Genomic DNA, 19,372 nt, shown 5'->3' on the forward strand with positions numbered 1-19,372 from the left:
GCATAGTAATTAACATCCTGTAAAAAGTCCTCCTGATTCCACTTGAGTGGGCTACCTCTAATTTTAAACTGTTGTCCCCTTTTGGTTGATTCCACACCAGACAAAACAAAATTTGTGGAAAATGTTTCACTTGATTGATTCTGAAGCTTTTCTGTTAGGTGGAGGAGTGCCTGTGCTTTAAATATCATCCCAGAAATTCCCAAATGTTGGAAAGGCAGAGTCACCCAATATTGTTATTAGTAAAGGACAGAAATGATGCAGTTGGAAGCAGTGAATTTAAGATCCTGCCAGGTTTCCACTGCGCTCTTCAATCCATCAGTGTTAAATCCATCATTGAAGGATCCTTTCAATCCAGAGTAGTTGTTTAGGTGAGCAGCATTGTGTTGGGTTTCTTAACTTTGGGTTTTTAATGTATTGTGGTTCCACATCATCATATATTGCACAGAAAGAGGCATTTGGCACTTATCCTCACTGATCAAAGAAGGTGATGACCTTCTTCGTTTGTTGCTGTGCATTCCTTCTGACTGCAATGACCTGGGAAGTAGTGTAGGGCCAAGCTAGTACGGTCTGATGGCCTGCTCTGGGGAAGGAGGATGTCCCACTATTGCCCACCTTGTCCATTAGGCCCTCCAAGTGCCTGTTTACAAAGTGGGGCTCCAATTTCTCCTTATCTGCGACATCTGGGGCAAATGAAGCATGCAGGGCGACACTGGACTGAGTGCTTGTCTGGGTGCACGGTGGATGTTTAAAGATGGCTCTGGTACCAGTGATTCTGGTCGACCCTGGGATATCCCTGCAGCGGCGAGTTCTTCTGGATACACCAGTTGGTTGAATCAGACTAGACGGGTGCCTTATGGTGGGATCCTTAGTTAATGAGGTGAGTTTGGGGCAAGAGTATGTGAGAACATGCTGGGCCTCGTGGAGCGTGAGTCTCTGAGCAACTTGTCACTTTCTTTGGCTCAGTGCTAGTTTTAAGATTTAGCTCCAAGTTGATGCTCTTGAATATATTGAAGAATATTCTTAAAATTATATTTGATAGCTGTGTTCAATTGCACTGGGTACGTGGAAGGTTTTGCATTTGGTGATATGCAAATGACTTTACACAGTCATGCCTTTTCTTAACCGCTTCACAAAGTGAAAACTTGAGTCTGCCTTGTAAAAGGTTTATGCTGAATATTTAGTCCTGTAAAGAGTGCAGACCTCAATGTGGCTGGATGGCTGCAAGTCCCTTCAGTGTTTTGAGATGTTCATTGAACTTGTCTTGTTGATAGCTCCACGCGAAGCTTCTGGAGACTGAGAGGCAGCTTGGTGAGGTACAGGGCCGGCTAAAGGAGCAGAGGCAGCTGTCTGGTGAGAAGCTGAAAGACAAGGAGCAGCAAGTGGCTGACCTGCAACTCAAACTTTCCCGTGCCGAGGAACAGGTAAGGAGTATGCGTAAATTGTGTACTGCAGTTGCCTCCTGTTCTCCTCGACCATGCACAGGTACTGCAATCTATCTTACTCATCTGAACTAAGTGCACTATAGCTCAGTGTTTGGTAATGAGCGTTTTATAACATTCAATTTATTAATATCCTGAAATTACCAGCAGAAAGGGAATGAAGTTTTTAGCAAGGGTAGAGAGCTTCTGCTGAGAATAAATTGTAATGTCTAAAGTTTAATCTACAATCTCTACATCATCTACATAAATGGCACCTACATCATCTACATAGATGGCACCTACATCCACCTCTTTTTACATTAGATCAGGGACCAAAAATATGCCAAGTTTAATATTTTTATTCTTTTAACCTATCCAGACCTTGACCCTCCCTTTCTTTGTAAGGTCCAGTCCAACCATTCACTGCAAAGTCAAAAGATCAAGACTTCAACGTGCAGACAAAAGGCTCAAGTGCACATTGTAAGCTTGTTCTCAGCTACAGTCCCAGGAGAATGCTGTCTTCTTGGGTGTCATTTATCAGATGAAATATTAAACCGAAGGCCTGTTTGCCCCTTGGCTGAACGCAAAATGTCTCTTGGCTCTAAATGAAGAACAAGAGTATTTACTATAGTGTCAGATCAATATTTTTCACTTAATGTCACCAAAACCAAATGAAGTGGTGATTTTATTTTTAAGTCAATATCCTGATTAACAAAATATTTGCATGCTTAAGGGAGATAAAAATAACCATCTCGCAAGTCTTTATCCCACTGTTCAGTACGTGATGTGTGTGATTCCCCAACCCTGGACACTCACAAGAGCCCCCTCTCCTCCTCCCACTGCCGCCTCCGCCCCCCCACCTCACCCCATCCCTCTCCTGTTCCAACCCCCAATCCCTCTCCTCTTCCCCCTTCTCTGCACACCCCATTCCTCACCCCTTCTCACTGGTTTTGAGGACTGCTGCCCTGAATGATTTTTGTATTTGCTTCAGGTGAAGGGAAGTGCAGCGGCTACGACTGAAGTACAGCATCAGCTGGACAAACTAAGACAGCAGCACCAGGATTTACAGACTGGTCAGCAGAACACTACATCCCAGCTAAGGGAAACACAGGTATTGTACTTGGCATTTGGCTTGCGTTAGTTAACATGGGCAAAATACTAAGTTATGTAGTACGATTTTAATCTTAAACCTCAAATTTGGCTAGCAAAGTCTTGGTCAGCAAGGGAAAAGATGATTATCGGGGGAAAATGGGTATGTGGTATCAGGAGCAAAAACAAATATAGCAACCATGATTTAATGGTGGAGAATGGCCATATAGAGCCATGCAGCGCAGACGCAGACCCTTTGGTCCAACCAGCCTATGCTGACCATGTTCCCAAACTAAACTAGTCCCACCTGCCTGCGCTCGGCCCGTATCCCTCCAAACCTTTTCTATTCATTAACTTATCCAAATGACTTTTAAATGTTATAACTGTATCTACCACTTCCTCAGGTTCTTCATTCCACACACCAACCACTCTCTGCATAAAAAAGTTGCTCCTTGTGTTCTGTTTTAAGGCGAGAGAAGAAAGATTTAAAATATGCCCCTTCGTTTTGGACTCCCCACACCTTGGGGAAAAGACCTTTGTTGTTCACCTTATCTTCTACTCCTGCACCAGGTTTGCATGTTCCTGCTGTGCCTGGTGATTGAAGAAACTGAATTAGGTGTACACCGTCTATTTAGGAGAACCACAAAACATGAGGAGTATTAAAGAATATTGAAGACGAGCTTTGCATTTGTATGGGGTACGCAGTGAACTGAGTCAGAATTAGTAGATAAAGAAGCGATAATGTGTGGTGTCTTGTGCTTTTTTTTTGCTTTAAACTCCACTGAAGGTTAGTAGTACCAGTCATGTCTGCCACTTTTTGCTTTAGAATGATTTGGAACAAGTACTGCGTCAGATCGGGGATAAAGACCAGAAGATTCAGAACCTGGAGGCTCTGCTGCAGAAGAGCAAAGACAGCATGGTGCAGCTCGAAACAGAGCGGCAGGAGCTTGTTGCTAAAATCCAAGATGGCAAGGGCGAGGTGGTCATTTTGAATCAGCTGCAGGAAAAGAACCATGCCCTGCAAGACCAGGTACACTAAGAATTTAGATGTACATCTACCTCGCTTCAGTGCTAAGTAAACCCATCAATGTTTTGTGGATTCAAAAGCAGGGTTATTATAGGCAAACAAACAATAATTTTATAATTATGCAGTAAATGCTACTCATGTTTAACTATCTCCAGAGGTGGTCATCAAAGGAATAATTGTTTGCCACTTGCATTAAAAGTTATAATTCCTTTTCCTTTCTTCCTTGAAGGCACCGGTGAGTGTAACTAGACGTGGGCAGGGACACACAACAGGTAATCACATCAGACGTGCACTACCTGCTTAGCCCAGCCTAGTTTGGTTGAAGCTCCACAATTGGTGGTCCTCCACATTCACCCCTTTGATTGTCACTGAAGTATATTTTGAAGATGTCACTCTCTTCAAGTGGCTGTTCTTCACACGTGGATCTAGGCTGAGTGTGCCATCTGTGAGAATCTCAATTATTATAGGAAATTGGAAGCCATTCAGCCCAGTGCCTTTGTCCTGCCTCCACAAAGAGACAGTGACATTTACCCTTCCTTTTTGCTGTCTATGTTTTTGGCCAGTTTACCACCCAGTTATGTATTCCCACACCACATTTATTATCAGCCTGTCTTATCAAAAGCCTTTCAAAATCCCATAGATGGGATATTTACAATATTCTAAAATAGGAATTACTTTAGAGATACTTTGGAAATAAAACTAGTTTGACTCCAAGCCAAAACACACACAGATTCTAAACAAGGCCTCACACCTAAAGTGCATTGTCTGACCTAAAATGTCACCTCTTCTTTACACTGACAAAACCTTTAGTTCTCTCAGGACAATGACTTCAAAGAAATTCGGGCCTTTACATATACATAGTAATCAATTAAAACCTTCTAACCGATTAAAGATTTAACAGCATCTTAGGTTTGTTTAATACATCTTCACCAGTGGTGTGACCCTTGGATTCTTTACTTGTAATTCTGTGTGCTTCTTTCTCACTTCATCTGAGCAAGGGGCTACGCTCCGAAAGCTGTGTTTTCAAATAAACCTGTTTGACTATAACCTGATGTTGTGCGATTTCTGACCTTGTCCATCCCAGTCCAACACTCACACCTCCACATCATAAATTAAAACATGTAGCGTGTCCCCTGGTCAATTTAAGCATCTGTCAATTGTTTTCACTTCCTGCTCACATTTTCAAAATCACAGACAGCAATGGATCATGAAATATCCTGTCCATAAAATATTGTGTGCGTACTTTTCAATAATTGAAAATGCTGATTCTTCAGTTTCTGTCAATCAAAGAAGATTGAGGGTGATATTACAAATCCCAGTTTTGCTCATGATTTGTGTTCTTAATGACAGCAATCACTAGATTGTGTATAGCATGGTTTGTCCATCTCTTTCCCAGCGGGGGCCACTTTCAGTTTTTTCTAATATTGTTTCAGCTGAAATCTAACAATTCAGCACAGAGTAGGGAGGTTGTCTGGTGAATTCCTGGTCTGCGTGTCCCATTCACTCAATGGCCAGTATGCTGACCAAATGGGGCCATTTAGGAGCTTAATACAGTTAAAATAAGAATAGAAGAGGTTAAAGGAGCCGTAATCATAATTCACTCCTCATAGCATTAAGTTTCTTAAATGTTGAAATCAAGTGATTTAAGCATGTTGTGTTTGTGAAATTAATTAAACTTTAATACGCTTTAAAATGTGTCATGCCTATTTATGGTCTATACATGGTCACTTGACAGTCAGAATTTGAAGATTGCTGACAATAGTCACATTTTTTTGTTTTGCACTCATCAGGACATTTCACAAGGATACTAACCCAAGGGGAAAGCCAACACATATACTTCATGAAAGCAAGATGCTGATTGTTTGGCAAATGGATTCTTAAAAGCAAAAGAATTGCCATGGCGAATGCACCTGTTAATGCTGATTGACAGTTAACAGCCAGGCAGTGTTTAATTCTTAAGCCAGGCAGTTTGATTCTAATTGCCCTGAGAAATGAACCAGCAAATGGCAATGACCGTTAAGCTGAAGCAGGACCAGTGTGGTCATGGCCTTTCTGTCTGCAAAGAATAGGGCCCTGTATATTGACGTATGTAGCTTCAAGTAAGCATAGTATGTTGCACTGAGAGCTCAACTGGCAATCCTGAATTGGGTGTCAGCACAATTCCTCTCACATTCAGGATTATCCAGCAAATGTTGTCTAACTGTGGGTTCATGTGTGATGTTAGACACTCTTGAGATTTGCAAGCATGGGCATGTTGCATATGATCAGTACCTTGTTGTAAATAGCTTTATGAGCATGACGTGTGATACAGTACCTCAGTCTTTGGGATGTGGGGTCTACATACCTGGCATTCGTGCTGGCACTGAAATTCAGATACTGTGTTATTTGTTTCTGTGGTAGGAAGACTGTTGTTTTGGTTTGTTGACATCATCCCGCTAGTGGTGTATGAAAGCCATCCTGTGGGAAAATGGCTAGCCTGATCAAATCATTCCTCTTGGTATAGCATGCCAACTTATGAAAGACTCTAATGCATTGTTGTTTCTGAAAAGTACCCAGTCTACCTCATTTAACCTGGAAGTGTCCGGTATCTCAAAGGTTTGAGCCACAGATGAAGCTAGGTATTTCATGCTGCTACAATCCAGTTGAAACACAAATGCTGTTTGCCAGTAACAATGCTGCTATCAGTCCAAAAGGATTACCTGTTATGTAAATGAATGCTGTGGTATATGAATTTTAGTGTTGGTGTGATGCCAAGTATGTAGGTTGTATACCCAGAGAGGATCATATTAAACAGCATGCCCCTTTTGACTTTTCACAACAAGCAAGCTACTGTTTGCATTACAGAATCATTACATGTGATTCTGCAATTGGACAAGTCCATTTGCTGGATAATCCTGAATGTACGATGCATTACCTTGATGACTGATCTAGATTGTCTGTTGGGATTATAGTGTGGTGAACCTGCGTGTATTGTAAATTACATGTATGTTAATACATGGGGCCCTGTTCTTTACAGATGGAAATAATGTGTGCATGCACTGTCTGTTTCAACTCAGCAAAGTAGGTGACAATCATTAGCTGGTTCATTTTTCGAGCAATGCCTTGACCAATCAGTGTCAAACTGCTAACTTTAAAGTTTAAACACAGCCTGGCACTAAACTGTCAGTAACATTGATAGTTGTATTCCTCTTGCAATGCCTTAGCCAGAGTCAACTTGTCAACCAATCAGCACTTTGCTTTCATGTAATATAAATATTAGTTTTTCCTTGGATTGATATTCTTGTGAAGTGTCCTGATGAGATGAAAAATTTGAATGAAATATCTTTTTTAAGAATGACAGAGTTTATTTTTAAACCACACATTTATTATTGGTTTGGGACTGAAATGTGTTCTATTTCTGAGCTCTGTGTTTTTAACCCTTACAAGAACAGCAAAACATTACAAATCTCTCTCAACGGGATGATCCACAGTTTTGAAAGGCCTACTCCCTTAGCGCCGTCTAAATAATTTAATTGACTATTCCTTCTTTAATAACTTCAGTTTTCCAAACTTAGTCTTGTTTTTCACTGTGCTAATAAATATAGCTCATCACTTTATCTTATCAGTAATTTAACTCTTGCTTTACAGAATTGCGGTTGTCTTGATGAGGCCTTCAATTATGTGTGTCTTTGCTCTAGTACTAGTCAAAAGGTGCATGCCCAAATGTTTTCTTAAGCTGAACTAACTACTTTCCTACATTGTTAATGGTTTACAAAGTCTTAAATCTCTAATGACTACTGCTAAAGGGATAGCCCTGATCTACCAGTCCAGTACTTTGCATTGACTTAGTTTTCTCTGTTTAAATGATGTAATAGCTACCAAGTAAAGGAGATTAATAGCACCATAACGTTTGTCATCTTCAGGTCAGACTGATTAATGTTTCCTTAGCTGAGGTAAATAGAATATCCTCACATAACGTAAAGCCAGGTGGTGCGTGTGGTTGTAACTCTGTGAATGTCCAGTGCTGATCATTCTCTGTATCGAAACATTAGGTTGCTCAGTTAACAGAGAAGCTGAAAAACCAAATGGAGAGTCACACTCAAGCGCAAGAGAATCTGCACAAGCAAATGCAGGAGCAGAAATCCCAGCTGCATGCTGCTGAAGACCGAGCTCAATCCCTCGAAACTACCATTAGTGAACTCACCAATCAGCTTAGTGAAACCAAGGAGAAGATGACCCAACTTGACTTACAGGTGCATTTTGGAATTGATTCATGCATTCATTTATTGACAGTCAGCCAAATCCTGCCCTTAATGTTTTATCCATTACTTTGTAAAATATGATTTGAGAATGATATAACTTTGGATTTGTCCTTTACATTGCTGCAGTAAAATAGATGCCCTTTGTTTTAAAGGGCAATCACTTAGCATACCATGGGATGAATGGAGGGCTCTCGTGACACAGCAATACTGTTTTGGAAGACCTGAGTTCAAGTCCCACCTGCTCCAGAGATGTGTTGTAACACTTCAGAATAGGTTGATTTTATAAAAAAAAAAGACGAGATCTTGTGGTGCAGTGGCAGTGTCCATACCTCTGGGCCAAAAGGCCTGGGTTTAAATCCCACCTGGCCCAGAGCTTGTAATAATATATCTGAATGGGTTGATTAAGAATATTTACGCCTGGACTGATTAAAAAAAAATGACTCAGATTAATTATTTACTGAGAAGCTAAGAGTTAGCTTTCTTTTCTGTAAGGAGAACTAAGTGGATATTTTAACAGATGTTCAAAATCACGAAAGGTCTGCCAGCATCTGTGGAGAGTAATCGGAGCTAACCATTTGGGTACGATGACCCTTCTTCAGAACTGGTGGCTAGGAAAATGTTGTTTTTTCATGCAGAAGATAGGGTGGGTGGAGGGGGTAAGGAGTAAATGATAGGTGGGGATAGAGCCCAAAAGAGACGAAGACAGTTGAACAGACAAAGGAGTGGATAACTGTCTAGGAGAATGAGTAACTGCTAATGGGGACTATTAGTGACTGACAGTGGAGTGTGTGTAATAGCAGACATGTGATAACAAGCCTGGTGTATAGGGGTTGGGGGAAGGACATGGGAGAATGTACCTCAATATTGATTGATTAACTCGATGTTGAGTTCAGAAGGCTGGAGGGTTCCCATGTGGAAAATGAGGATTTTTTTTTTGCAAACAGTATATAGGCGTTCTGCAAAGCAGTCACCTAGTCTATGCTTCAGTTCCCCAGTGTAGAAAAGCCCTCATTGTGAGCAGCAAATGCAGTAGAGTAGATTGTGGGAAATGCAGGTCAAGTGCTGCTTCACCTTCAAGCTGTGTTTGGGCCCTTGGACACTGAAGTAGTTGGACAGGTGTTACACCTTCTGCGGCTACAGGGGAAGGTGCCGTGGGCCTATGTTAGAGGTGTGTCCGCAGTGAAGGAGAAGTGGTACACAAAAAAGGCCCTGAGCTTCCAGTTGCCTGACCCTCCTCCACACCACCTTGTTCTCTGGCCAACATCTCTGTCTGAGGCTTGCTGCAGTGCTCCAGCGAAGCTCAGCACAAGCTGGAAAAACAGCACCTCATTTTCCACTTGGAAACTCTACAGGCTTCTGGACTCAATATCAAGTTCAACAATTTTAGGGCTTGAGACACCACGTCCCATGTCCTTTACCCCAGCCTCCACACACCAGGCCTTGTTATCACATGGTCTGCTATTACACGCACCCCATTGTTAACCACTTATAGTCCCCATTAGCAGTTTTTCATTCACCCAGGCTGATCATTATCCACTCCTTTGTCTGCCCAACTGCCCTGCTCTCTCTTTGGGCTGCATCCCTACCAATCGTTTACTCCTTAAACTCCTAGCCCCCATTTTCTGCATGAATACCAACATTTTCCTAGCTACCATCAGTTCTGAGGAAGGGTCACTTGACCCAAAATGTTCACTCTGATTTCTCTCTGTAGATGCTCCTAGACCTGCTGAACTTTTCCAGCAATTTCTGTTTTTGTTTCAGATTTCCAGCATCTGCAGTTCTTCTGTTTTTTTTGTCATAAAAGGTCTAGATGCATTAACTAGAGGCTAGGGATCCTGCAAAGAGTAACCAAACTTCTAACTCCCCAAAGCCTTACTGCCATCTACAAGGCACAAGTCAGGAGTGTGATGGAATACTCCCCACTTGCCTGGATGAGTGCAGCTCCAACAACACTCAAGAAGCTTGACATCATCCAGGACAAAGCTTGCTTGATTGGCACTATATCCACAAACATCCACCCCCTCTATCATTGATGCCCAATAACAGCAGTGTCTACTCTTACAACTGCTTAGACAGCACCTTCCGAGCTCACAAATATTACCGTCTAAAAAGATGAGGGTATCAGATACATGGGAACGCACCATGTGCAAGTTCCCCTCGAACCACTCTGTATCCTCGCTTAGAAATATATTGCTGTTCCTTCAGTGTCACTGGGTAAAAATCTGGGATCTCCCTCCCTAATGGCATTGTGTCTCTACCTACAACACATGGACTGTAGTGGTTCAAAAATGCAGCTCATCACCACCTTCTCAAGGGCAACTAATGGTGGGCAATAAATGCTGATCCAGCCAGTGACGCCCACATATCCTGAGTGTATAAAAACAGTAGGAAAGAGCTGTTTCCATTGATAGGTCAGTTGGTACATCGTGGACGTAGATTTAAGATCTGTAGCAAATGATTCAGAAGGAAGGATATAGATAGATTGGCAACTTGGGCACGGAAATGGCAGATGGAGTTTAATCCATCAAATGCGAGGTGATGCATTTTGAAGGATCAAATTTAGGTGTGAATTATACTGTAAATGGCAGAACCCTTAGGAAAATTAACATTCAGACAGATCTGGGCGTGCAGGTTCACAGATCCCTAAAAGTGGCAACACTGGTGGCCAAGATAATTAAGGCATATGGCATGCTTGTCTTCATCGGCTGGGACATGGAGTACAAGAATTGGCAAACCATGTTGGAGCTATATAAAACCCTTGTTAGGCCACATTTGGAGTATTTTGTGCAATTTTGGTTGCCACATTACCAGACGGATATAGAAGCTTTGGAGAGAGTGCAGAGAGTGTTCACCAGGATGTTGCCCAGTCTCGAGGGCATTGTCTATGAGGAAAGGTTAAAAAGACTAGGACTGTTTTCACTGGAAAGACAGTGGCTGAGAGGAGACCTGATAGAGGTCTACAGAATTGAGAGGCATAGATAAGGTGGATAATCAGAGGCTTTTTCCCAGGGTTGAAGTTTCAATTACAAGGGGCACAGGTTCAAGGTGATAGGGGGAATATTTAAGGGAGATGTGCAAGGGAAGTTTTTCACACAGTGTGGTAGGAACCTGGAGTGCACTGCCAGAGGAGGTGGTGGAAGCAGGCACATTGGCGACATGTAAGAGGTACCTGCATGGTTACATGAATAGGGAGAAAATAGAGGAATATAGACCAAATAAGAGCTGAAGGTTTGCTTTTTAGGTTAGTTAGGGCATGATGATCGGCACAAGTTTGGAGGGCCGGAGGGCCTGTTCCTGTGCTGTACTTCTCCTCTGTTCTCTGTCCTAAGATGACTTGAGCAACAGCAAGTTGTGCTGGAGAAAGCATTGCCTGAGAGAGTAGTGTACAGATTCACTGGTAACTTGGAAAAGGGAATTGGATAAATGCTTGAAAAGGAAATTTTATTTACAGGGATCTGAGGAACAAGCAGGAGGGTGGAAATAATTGAATAGCTCTTTTATAGTGGTACTGTGTGCCAAACAACCACATTTGTTGGTTGCTAGGACATTTATGGACATGACTCTTGTAGCTTGCTAAAAGAAGTGTTATTGAATAGGAATGAAGAGACCGATACTTAAGACTTTAATATTGATTGGGAAATAGAATCCCACTTAGTGTTGAGATGATCTTGTGAGGTGGAAACCTGAGATGTTTATTAACCAACTCTACCACCTTTGTAAGCTCAATATGCAACCGTGATCAATGGATCTTGAGCATTGCTCCTGCACTTAACCGGGTCCTTGAAGTACTGAAGTCTATTTCATCTTGTGGAAATGGACAGACTTGAACCACAAGTGCAATTATATTGTGTTGCCCATTGTTGTCATGAAATGAAGTTCAGTTTTCAGTGTGTGTCACATGAACATCAGAATGTGAGATATAGAAATTAACTGTAATCTCCACTTGTCCATCTCATCGCTGCACTTTGAGCTTTCAAAGATGGATTCAGCCCTTGCCCTGAATGTGGAATTGCTTAGAAAAGGTGCTTGATCTCTTGGTTTGAATTCACATCCAGCAGAGGCATTTTGCTAAATTGAACTGGAGTTAATGCAGCTGAAACAACTTTACAATGCAGATCAAGGAACAGGAAGAGGTTGGTCAACCCTTCAGGCCTTTTTCTAACATTCAGTTAGATTGAGACTGATCTGTACCTCTGCTCCATTTGCCTGCTTAGATACTATCCACAGTTTTTTTAATGTGATGAATGCTCAGTCATGATGTTGGACAAGGGACATTCAGACTAAATGTAGCAATCACATGAAGCGGACTTGGAGACTGAGATTAATTGGACTAGGGTCTCCAAAGAAAATTCTGATTTAATTTTCAAGTTACATATTCTCCTCTTATTTGTAGATTTCCATTATAGATTCTTTGCAATAACTCTCACATTGCTTCACCAAGAGCCCCTGCCCTACAACCTGTTAACCTTTTTATTAGAGAATTCCAATTCTGAACACCAGGTGTTCTGTGTTGGTTCTTCACCACATACTGAAATTCTGTCCTCTCAGTTAGCCTCTAAGTCTTTTTTTTATTTGTTCCCTAATTTTCAGGTCATAGGTGTCAAAAAATGGTCTCACTGACTTGGAAACACAGCACTGTTACTTCAGTGTCACTGGGTCAGAATCCTGGAATTCCCTCCCTTAACAGCATTGAGGAATGTCCCTACAGCAGCTAGACTGCAGCTTAGCACCAGCTTCTCAACAGCTGATGTCAATCAACAAAAAAATGGTCTCGCCAGTAAAGGTCATGTCCCATGAATAAAAAAAGAAAAATTTAGAAATTCCAGTTGCACCTTTTTCATTTGCTTTTTTTGGTTTCAATTTGCTTTAGAAGATATTTCCACAAATTCAACCTGTTTGCAAAACGGTTCACAACTGAGTAGGGCAATGCACTCAACTACTCTGACTTGAGGTTTCCTCCTGTTCTGAACTGGATATCTTCTTAATTTCGTATGGTAGAAATAAACAAAATGTTTCATTCTTATTCAATTTAGACTAGTTTATAATGAAATCTGGAAGCACTTTTATCGCAGAAAGGGCAGTGGAAGTCTAGATCTCTCCTCCAAAAGGCTGTGGCTGCTGAAATGCTAAAGCGTGAAATGAGTAGATTTTTGCAGAGCATGTTTTATAAGGAGCTGTGGAACAAAAACAGCTACATGGAATTGAGGTGCAGATCGAACTTGATCTAATTTGGTTGCAGAGCAGGCTTGAGGTGCTGACTGCCTGCCTCCTGCTCCTATGTACCAGCCCCAGAATTAAATGAGCCATTCTGATCCCTGGGGGTGGGGCTAGCTGTCTTGGTAATTCATGTTTTCTTAAATTTTCCAGGTCAAGGGAAAAACTGAGCTGCTGCTGTCTGCAGAAGCATCCAAAACCGCACAAAGAGCTGACCTGGAAAACCATTTAGAAACTGCCAAGCATGCCCTTCAGGATAAAGAACAGGTACTGGATTTGGATGCATTCTTTCTTTTATCTCTCCATGCTAAATTCCTAAGTCTGCAATACAATGGAAACTGCATATGTAAACATGTCACAATTAGAATTACACACTCCTGCCAGTTGTGGTGCCATAGCATAAACAGCAAGGATGTTTAGTTACCTTGTGATAAATTAACAATTTAATTTGTGTCTGAAATTGATATGCCCAAGTTTATAACAGAAACACATTTTGCAAGAGGCTCGTGTGGATTTAAAATGAATACATCGTTTATGAATAACTAACTTGCATTCTTTCTTCAGAAGTACATGTTAAATAATATCAGTACTAACACAGATATGTGTGATTCCAAAGCTACAGCGGCTATTTGGGTTATGCAAAATAAAAGCAACCTAAGCGTGGCTGACTTTAATTTACAGCATGCTGTGTAAAGTTCGGGAAAGTCGTATGTCCCAACTACGCCAGGCATGCCCACACAGTGGCCTGTGAACTGGGAATTTTTACAGAGGTAGTAGGAACTGCAGATGCTGGAGAATCTGAGACAACAAGGTGCAGAGCTGGATGAACACAGCAGGCCTAGGAGCAGAAAGGCTGACGTTTTGGGCCGAGGGGGATCAACCCTGGTTCAGTGGAGAGTGCAGGACGGCATGCCAGGAGCAGCACCAGGCATACCAGAAGATGAGGTGTCAACCTGGTGAAGCCACCAAACAGGACTTGCACGCCAAACAGCGAAAGCAACAAGTGATAGACAGAGCTAAGTGATCCCACAACCAACTGATCAGATCTAAGCTCTGCAGTCTTGCCACATCCAGTCATGAATGGTGGTGGATGATTAAACAGCTCACTGGAGGAGGAGGCTCCATAAATATCCCCACCCTCAATGATGGAAGAGCCCAGCACATCAGTGCAAAAGACAAGGCTGAAACATTCGCAGCAATCTTCAGCCAGAAGTGCTGAGTGGATGATCCATTTCGGCCTCCTCCAGTGGTCCCCAGCATTACAGTTACCAGTCTTCAGCCAATTTGGTAACACTCCACGTGATATCAAGAAACAGCTGGAGACTCTGGATACTGCAAATGCTATGGGCCCTGACAACATTCCGGCAATAGTACTGAAGACTTGTGCTCCAGAACTTGCTGCTCCCCTAGCCAAGCTGTTCCAGTACAGCTACAACAGTGGTATCTACCCGACAATGTGTAAAATTGCCCAAGCATGTCCTGTACATAAAAAGCAGGACAAATCCAACCCGGCCAATTACCACCCTATCGGCCTCCTCTCGATCAGCAGTAAAGTGATGGAAGGGGTCATCAACAGTGCTATCAAGCAGCACCTGCTCAGCAATAACCTGCTCAGTGATGCCCAGTTTGGGTTCCGCCAGGGCCACTCAGCTCCTGAACTCACTACAGCCTTGGTTCCAACATGGACAAAAGAACTGAATTGCAGAGGTGAGGTGCGAGTGACAGCCCTTGAAATCAAGGCTGCGTTTGACAGTGTGTGGAATCAAGGAGTCCAATCAAAACTGGAATCGTTAGGTATCGGGGACAAACTCTCCAGTGGTTGGAATCATACCTCGCACATAGGAAGATGGTTGTGGTTGTTGGAGGTCAGTCATCTCAGCTCCAGGACATTTCTGCAGGAATTCCTCAGGGTAGTGTCCTAGGCTCAACCATCTTCAGTTGCTTCATCAATAACCTTCCCTCCATAATAAGGTCAGAAGTGGGGATGATCTCTGATGATTGCACAATGAGGAGTCATGAATGGTGCTGAACAGATACCGAAGCAGTCTGTGTCCAAATGCAACAAGATCTGGACAATATCCAGGCTTGGGCTGACACGTGGCAAATGACATTCACGCTACACAAATGCCAGGCTATGACCATCACCTATAAGAGACAATCTAACCGCCGCCCCTTGACGTTCAATGGTGTTACCATAGCTGAATCCCCCACTAGCAACATCCTGGGAGTTATCGTTGATCAGAAACTCAACTAGACTCACCGCATAAACACAGTGACTGCAAGAGCAGGCCAGAGTCTGGGAATACTGCAGCGAGTAACTCACCTCCTGACTCCCCACAGCCTGTCCATCATCTACAAGGCACAAGTCAGGAATGTGATGGAATGCTCCCCACTTGCCTGGATGGGAGCAGCCCCAACAACGCTTAAGAAGCTTGACTCCATCCAGGACAAAGCAGCCGCTTGATTGGCACCACATCCACAAACATCTACTCCCTCCACCACCGATGCTGAGTAGCAGCAGTGTGTACTATCTACAAGATACACTGCAGGAATTCACAGAAGATCCTCAGACAGCACCTTCCAAACCCACGACCACTTCCATCTAGAAGGACAAGGGCAGCAACTTGCACTACCTGCAAGTTCCCCTCCAAGCCACTCACCATTCTGACTTGGAAATATATTGACGTTCCTTCACTGTCGCTGGGTCAAAATCCTGGAAATCCCTCCTGAATGGCATTGTGGGTCAACCCACAGCAGGTACACTGCAGCTGTTCAAGAAGGCAGCTCACTATACACCTTCTCAAGGGCATCTAGGGACAGGCAATAAATGCTGGCCCCGCCAGCAACGCCCACGTTATACAAAATTAATAAATTATATTAAAAAATACGATTGTTCCTGAATGTTAGACAGTAAAAAGCTGATAGTTATTAGCTAAAGTTTCAGATAAAACATTAAAAGATGCTTAAAGTTGAAAGCAAGATCAATCTGTTATTACTGCATGTATGTAGCATTTGCTTTGAAACTTCTCTTTCAGAACAAAAGGGATTGTAAACTCAAAGTTAGAATTCAGCACGTACGATAGGTTCATTGGCTGAGTCAGTGAAAGTTGTTTGACGGCCTAATATCATATGGCGAATTAGGTAACGAAACACTTTAGAGGTATAGAAGGGTTTTATTGTAAATCTTTAGTTTAACACGAAATTTAGGGAATTTTACCTTTCCCTACCCAGAAGCCGATCTGTTCAGAGATGTTGTGAGAACCCTCTGGAGTGGGTGAGACTTGAACTTGGTCCTCCTGGCTCAAATGTAGAGCCACTACCACTATATTGCAAGCGCACTCTGATCAAGGTTTTGGTCAGTCGGTCTAATATCTCCTTGTGTGCTTTTTCATGCTCCTTTGAAACACCTGAAATATTTTTTAGCTTGTCAGTGATGCTATATAAATTGAAGTTACTGTTGTCCTGTAGCAGTCATGACCCAGTTGGCAACAGTGTTTCCCTGAACCTTGTGGTTCTAGGTTCAGATCCCACTCCAGTCCTTCAGCACAACAATCAAGGCTGCCACACCACTGCCATACAGAGGGAGTACGGCACTGTCAAAGGTGCCAACTTCGGGATGAGAAGTTCAACCGTCCGCCCAAATGCTTGCATTGGTGATCTAAAAGATCCCTCAGCGCCATTTTGAAGGCGAGCAGCTGAGTTATCCCAAAAGCCCTGGCCACTATTTATCCCTCAACATTGTTGTATGTGGGTGCGTGCTGTGTGAAAATTGGCTGCCATACTTTCTACATTTCAGCCGTGACCACGCTTCAAAACAACTTCCTTTTCAGAGGTAGGGTCACCGGACCTGAAACATTAACTCTGATTTTCTCTTCACAGACACTGCCGGACCTGCTGAGCTTTTCCAGCAACTTCTGTTTTTGTTTCTTTTCTGTAAAATGTGCTGTTATTTCTGTTAGTCATGAAAGAAATTGAGGAAATGGAAGTTGATTTTTCTAAAGTGACTGTAACAACATTTTGTATTCGTCCAGGAGTTGGTCAAGGCTCAGGCTCAACTGGAGCAGACAGCAGCAAAACTCACTGAGAAGACGGAGTATTGTACTGAACTGGACAGCTGCCTTAAAGAATACAAGGAGAAGCAACTAACCTCCGAACACACAATAGAACAACTGGGAACGCAGATTAAGGTCTGTAGCAAATATACAGAAACAAACTCCATTCTAAAGTTTATAAAAATGATTTACTCTGAGGAATTGGAGCGTTAATGTCAGTGCTCCGTTGAGTTGTCAATACTGTGTAAGCTTGGGAACTGAGAAATTGGCTCTATTTTATTTTCTGAAACTTATTATTGATGTGAACGTTTCATATCACTTAAGCCGATTACTTTATTCATTCATGGGATAAGTGGTGTCAGTGGCAGGGCCACCCTATATTGTCCATCCCTAGTTAGAATCCATAGAATCCCTACAGTCTGGGAACAGGCTATTTGGCTCAACAAGTCTATGTCCTCACTCCGAAGAGCAACCCACCCAGACTCGCACCCCACTACCCTTTCCCTGTAACCCTGCATTTTCCATGTCTAACCCACCTAGCCTGCACGTCCCTAGACACTATGGACAATTTAGCATGGCTAGTCCACCTAACCTTCACATCTTTGGACTGTGGGAGGAAACTGGAGCACCTGGAAGAAACCCACGGAGACATGGGGAGAATGTGCAAACTCCATGCAGACAGTCACCCGAGGCTGGAATTGAACCCACCTCCCTGTTGCTGTGAGGCAGCAGTGCTAACCACTGAGCCACCATGCCACCCTAAATTCATTAGAATCCCTACAATGTGGAAGGGGTCCATTTGGCCCATTGAGTCCACACCAACCCTCTGAAGAGCATCCCACCCAGATTCACCCCTCTACCCCGTCCCTGTAACCCTGCATTTCCCATGGCTAATCCACCCAGCCTGCACATCCCTGAGCACTATGAGCAATTTACCATGGCCTATCCACTTAACCTGCACACTTTTAGATTGTGGAAGCAAACCCACGGGGAGAAGTGTGTAAACTCCTCACAGTCACCTGAGGGCAGAATCAAACCTGGGTGCTGTGGGTAGACCTACAATCTCAGTGTGGGGGGATTTCCAGGATTTTGACCCAGTGATAGTGAAGGCATGGCAATATATTTCCAAGTCAGGATGGTGAGTGGCTTGGAGGGGAAGGGGTGGTGCAGAGGGTGTATTTGCTGCCCCTGCCCTTCTAGGTGGTAATAGTTGTGGGTTTGGGAGGTGCTTCTAAGGAACCTTAGGAGTAGATAGTACACACTGCTACTACTCAGCATCAGTGGTGGAGAGAGTGAATGTTAGTGAATGTGAGGCCAATCAAGCGGCTGCTTTGTCCTAGATGGTGTCAAGCTTCTTGAGTGTTGTTGAAGCCGCACTCATTCACGCAAGTGGGGAGTATTCCATCACAGGCTTTGGGTTGCCAGAAGGTTAGTTAATCGCTGAAGGATTGCTAGCCTCTATTTATCTAAACCTTTTGATATTGAACATTTGTTAAAATTTCCCCTTAGTTTTCTCTGATGTAAAGAGAATTAAATCTTTGCTTCTCAGTGTATAATTAATCTGTGTCACTTTTGTTTTAATCACTCAGCGTAGATATTTTTCAACAACCTATTCAGATATGTCATGGCACACCTATAGACCAGTTGGGACTTGAACCTAGGCCTTCTGGTCCAGAGGTAGGGACACTACCACTACACCATAAGAATCCATTTTCTGAAATGAACCTGTTCAGAAGTGTTATGACACATCATCCAGCAAGTGGGGAGTATTCTATCACACTCCCGACCTGTGCCTTGTAGTTGTGGACAGGTTTTGGGGAGTCAGGAGGTGGCTGCAGGAATCCTAGCCTCTGCTCAGCTGTTCTAATGATGTAGATAGCCCAGTTCAGTTTCTGGTCAGTGGTAACCTCCAGAACATTGATAATGGGAAGTTCAGTAATAGTAATGGAATGGAAAGGGGCAGTGGTTAGATTCGATCTTGTTGGAGGTGTTTGTTGCCTACCAGTTGTGAGGCATGATTATTACTTGACACTTGTCAGCCCAAACCTAAATGGTTAATGACCTGCAATCACTTCATCCAACAAAGATACTACAACAGATGACTGCAGTAAAGGCAACAAAAAGTCAAAATATATAATAAGATGTTTTGACCGTTTTTGTAAGTTTAAACCAAATTTCATTTCACACTGCTCTATGTTAGTGCTGTAAGTAGAAGTACAGCAAACTTTTTATTAATCAGCATGTCTGGGGTCAGGAATATGCCAGTTGATCAAATGTTCTGGTTGGTCAAGGGGACAGCATAATCATTGTAAAAGCACACACTAAGCAGGA

General features: G+C 42.9%; 1 protein-coding gene across 6 annotated transcripts in view; it reads left to right on the forward strand.

The window, feature by feature from the left end:
* The window catches only part of eea1 (early endosome antigen 1), an 84,982-nt gene that overhangs the window by 34,019 nt on the left and 31,591 nt on the right, over positions 1-19,372 (forward strand). For all 6 annotated transcript variants that reach the window (XM_048610298.1, XM_048610299.1, XM_020513358.2 and 3 more), the window contains 6 exons: positions 1,272-1,421; positions 2,410-2,529; positions 3,334-3,537; positions 7,566-7,766; positions 13,143-13,256; positions 17,021-17,176. In XM_048610298.1, coding sequence (XP_048466255.1) covers positions 1,272-1,421; positions 2,410-2,529; positions 3,334-3,537; positions 7,566-7,766; positions 13,143-13,256; positions 17,021-17,176 — 945 coding nt within the window. The remainder of the gene's footprint in view (positions 1-1,271; positions 1,422-2,409; positions 2,530-3,333; positions 3,538-7,565; positions 7,767-13,142; positions 13,257-17,020; positions 17,177-19,372) is intronic.

The sequence above is a fragment of the Rhincodon typus genome, chromosome 22, assembly GCF_021869965.1.
Source record: "Rhincodon typus isolate 14 chromosome 22, sRhiTyp1.1, whole genome shotgun sequence".
Classification (NCBI taxonomy): Eukaryota; Metazoa; Chordata; class Chondrichthyes; order Orectolobiformes; family Rhincodontidae; genus Rhincodon; species Rhincodon typus.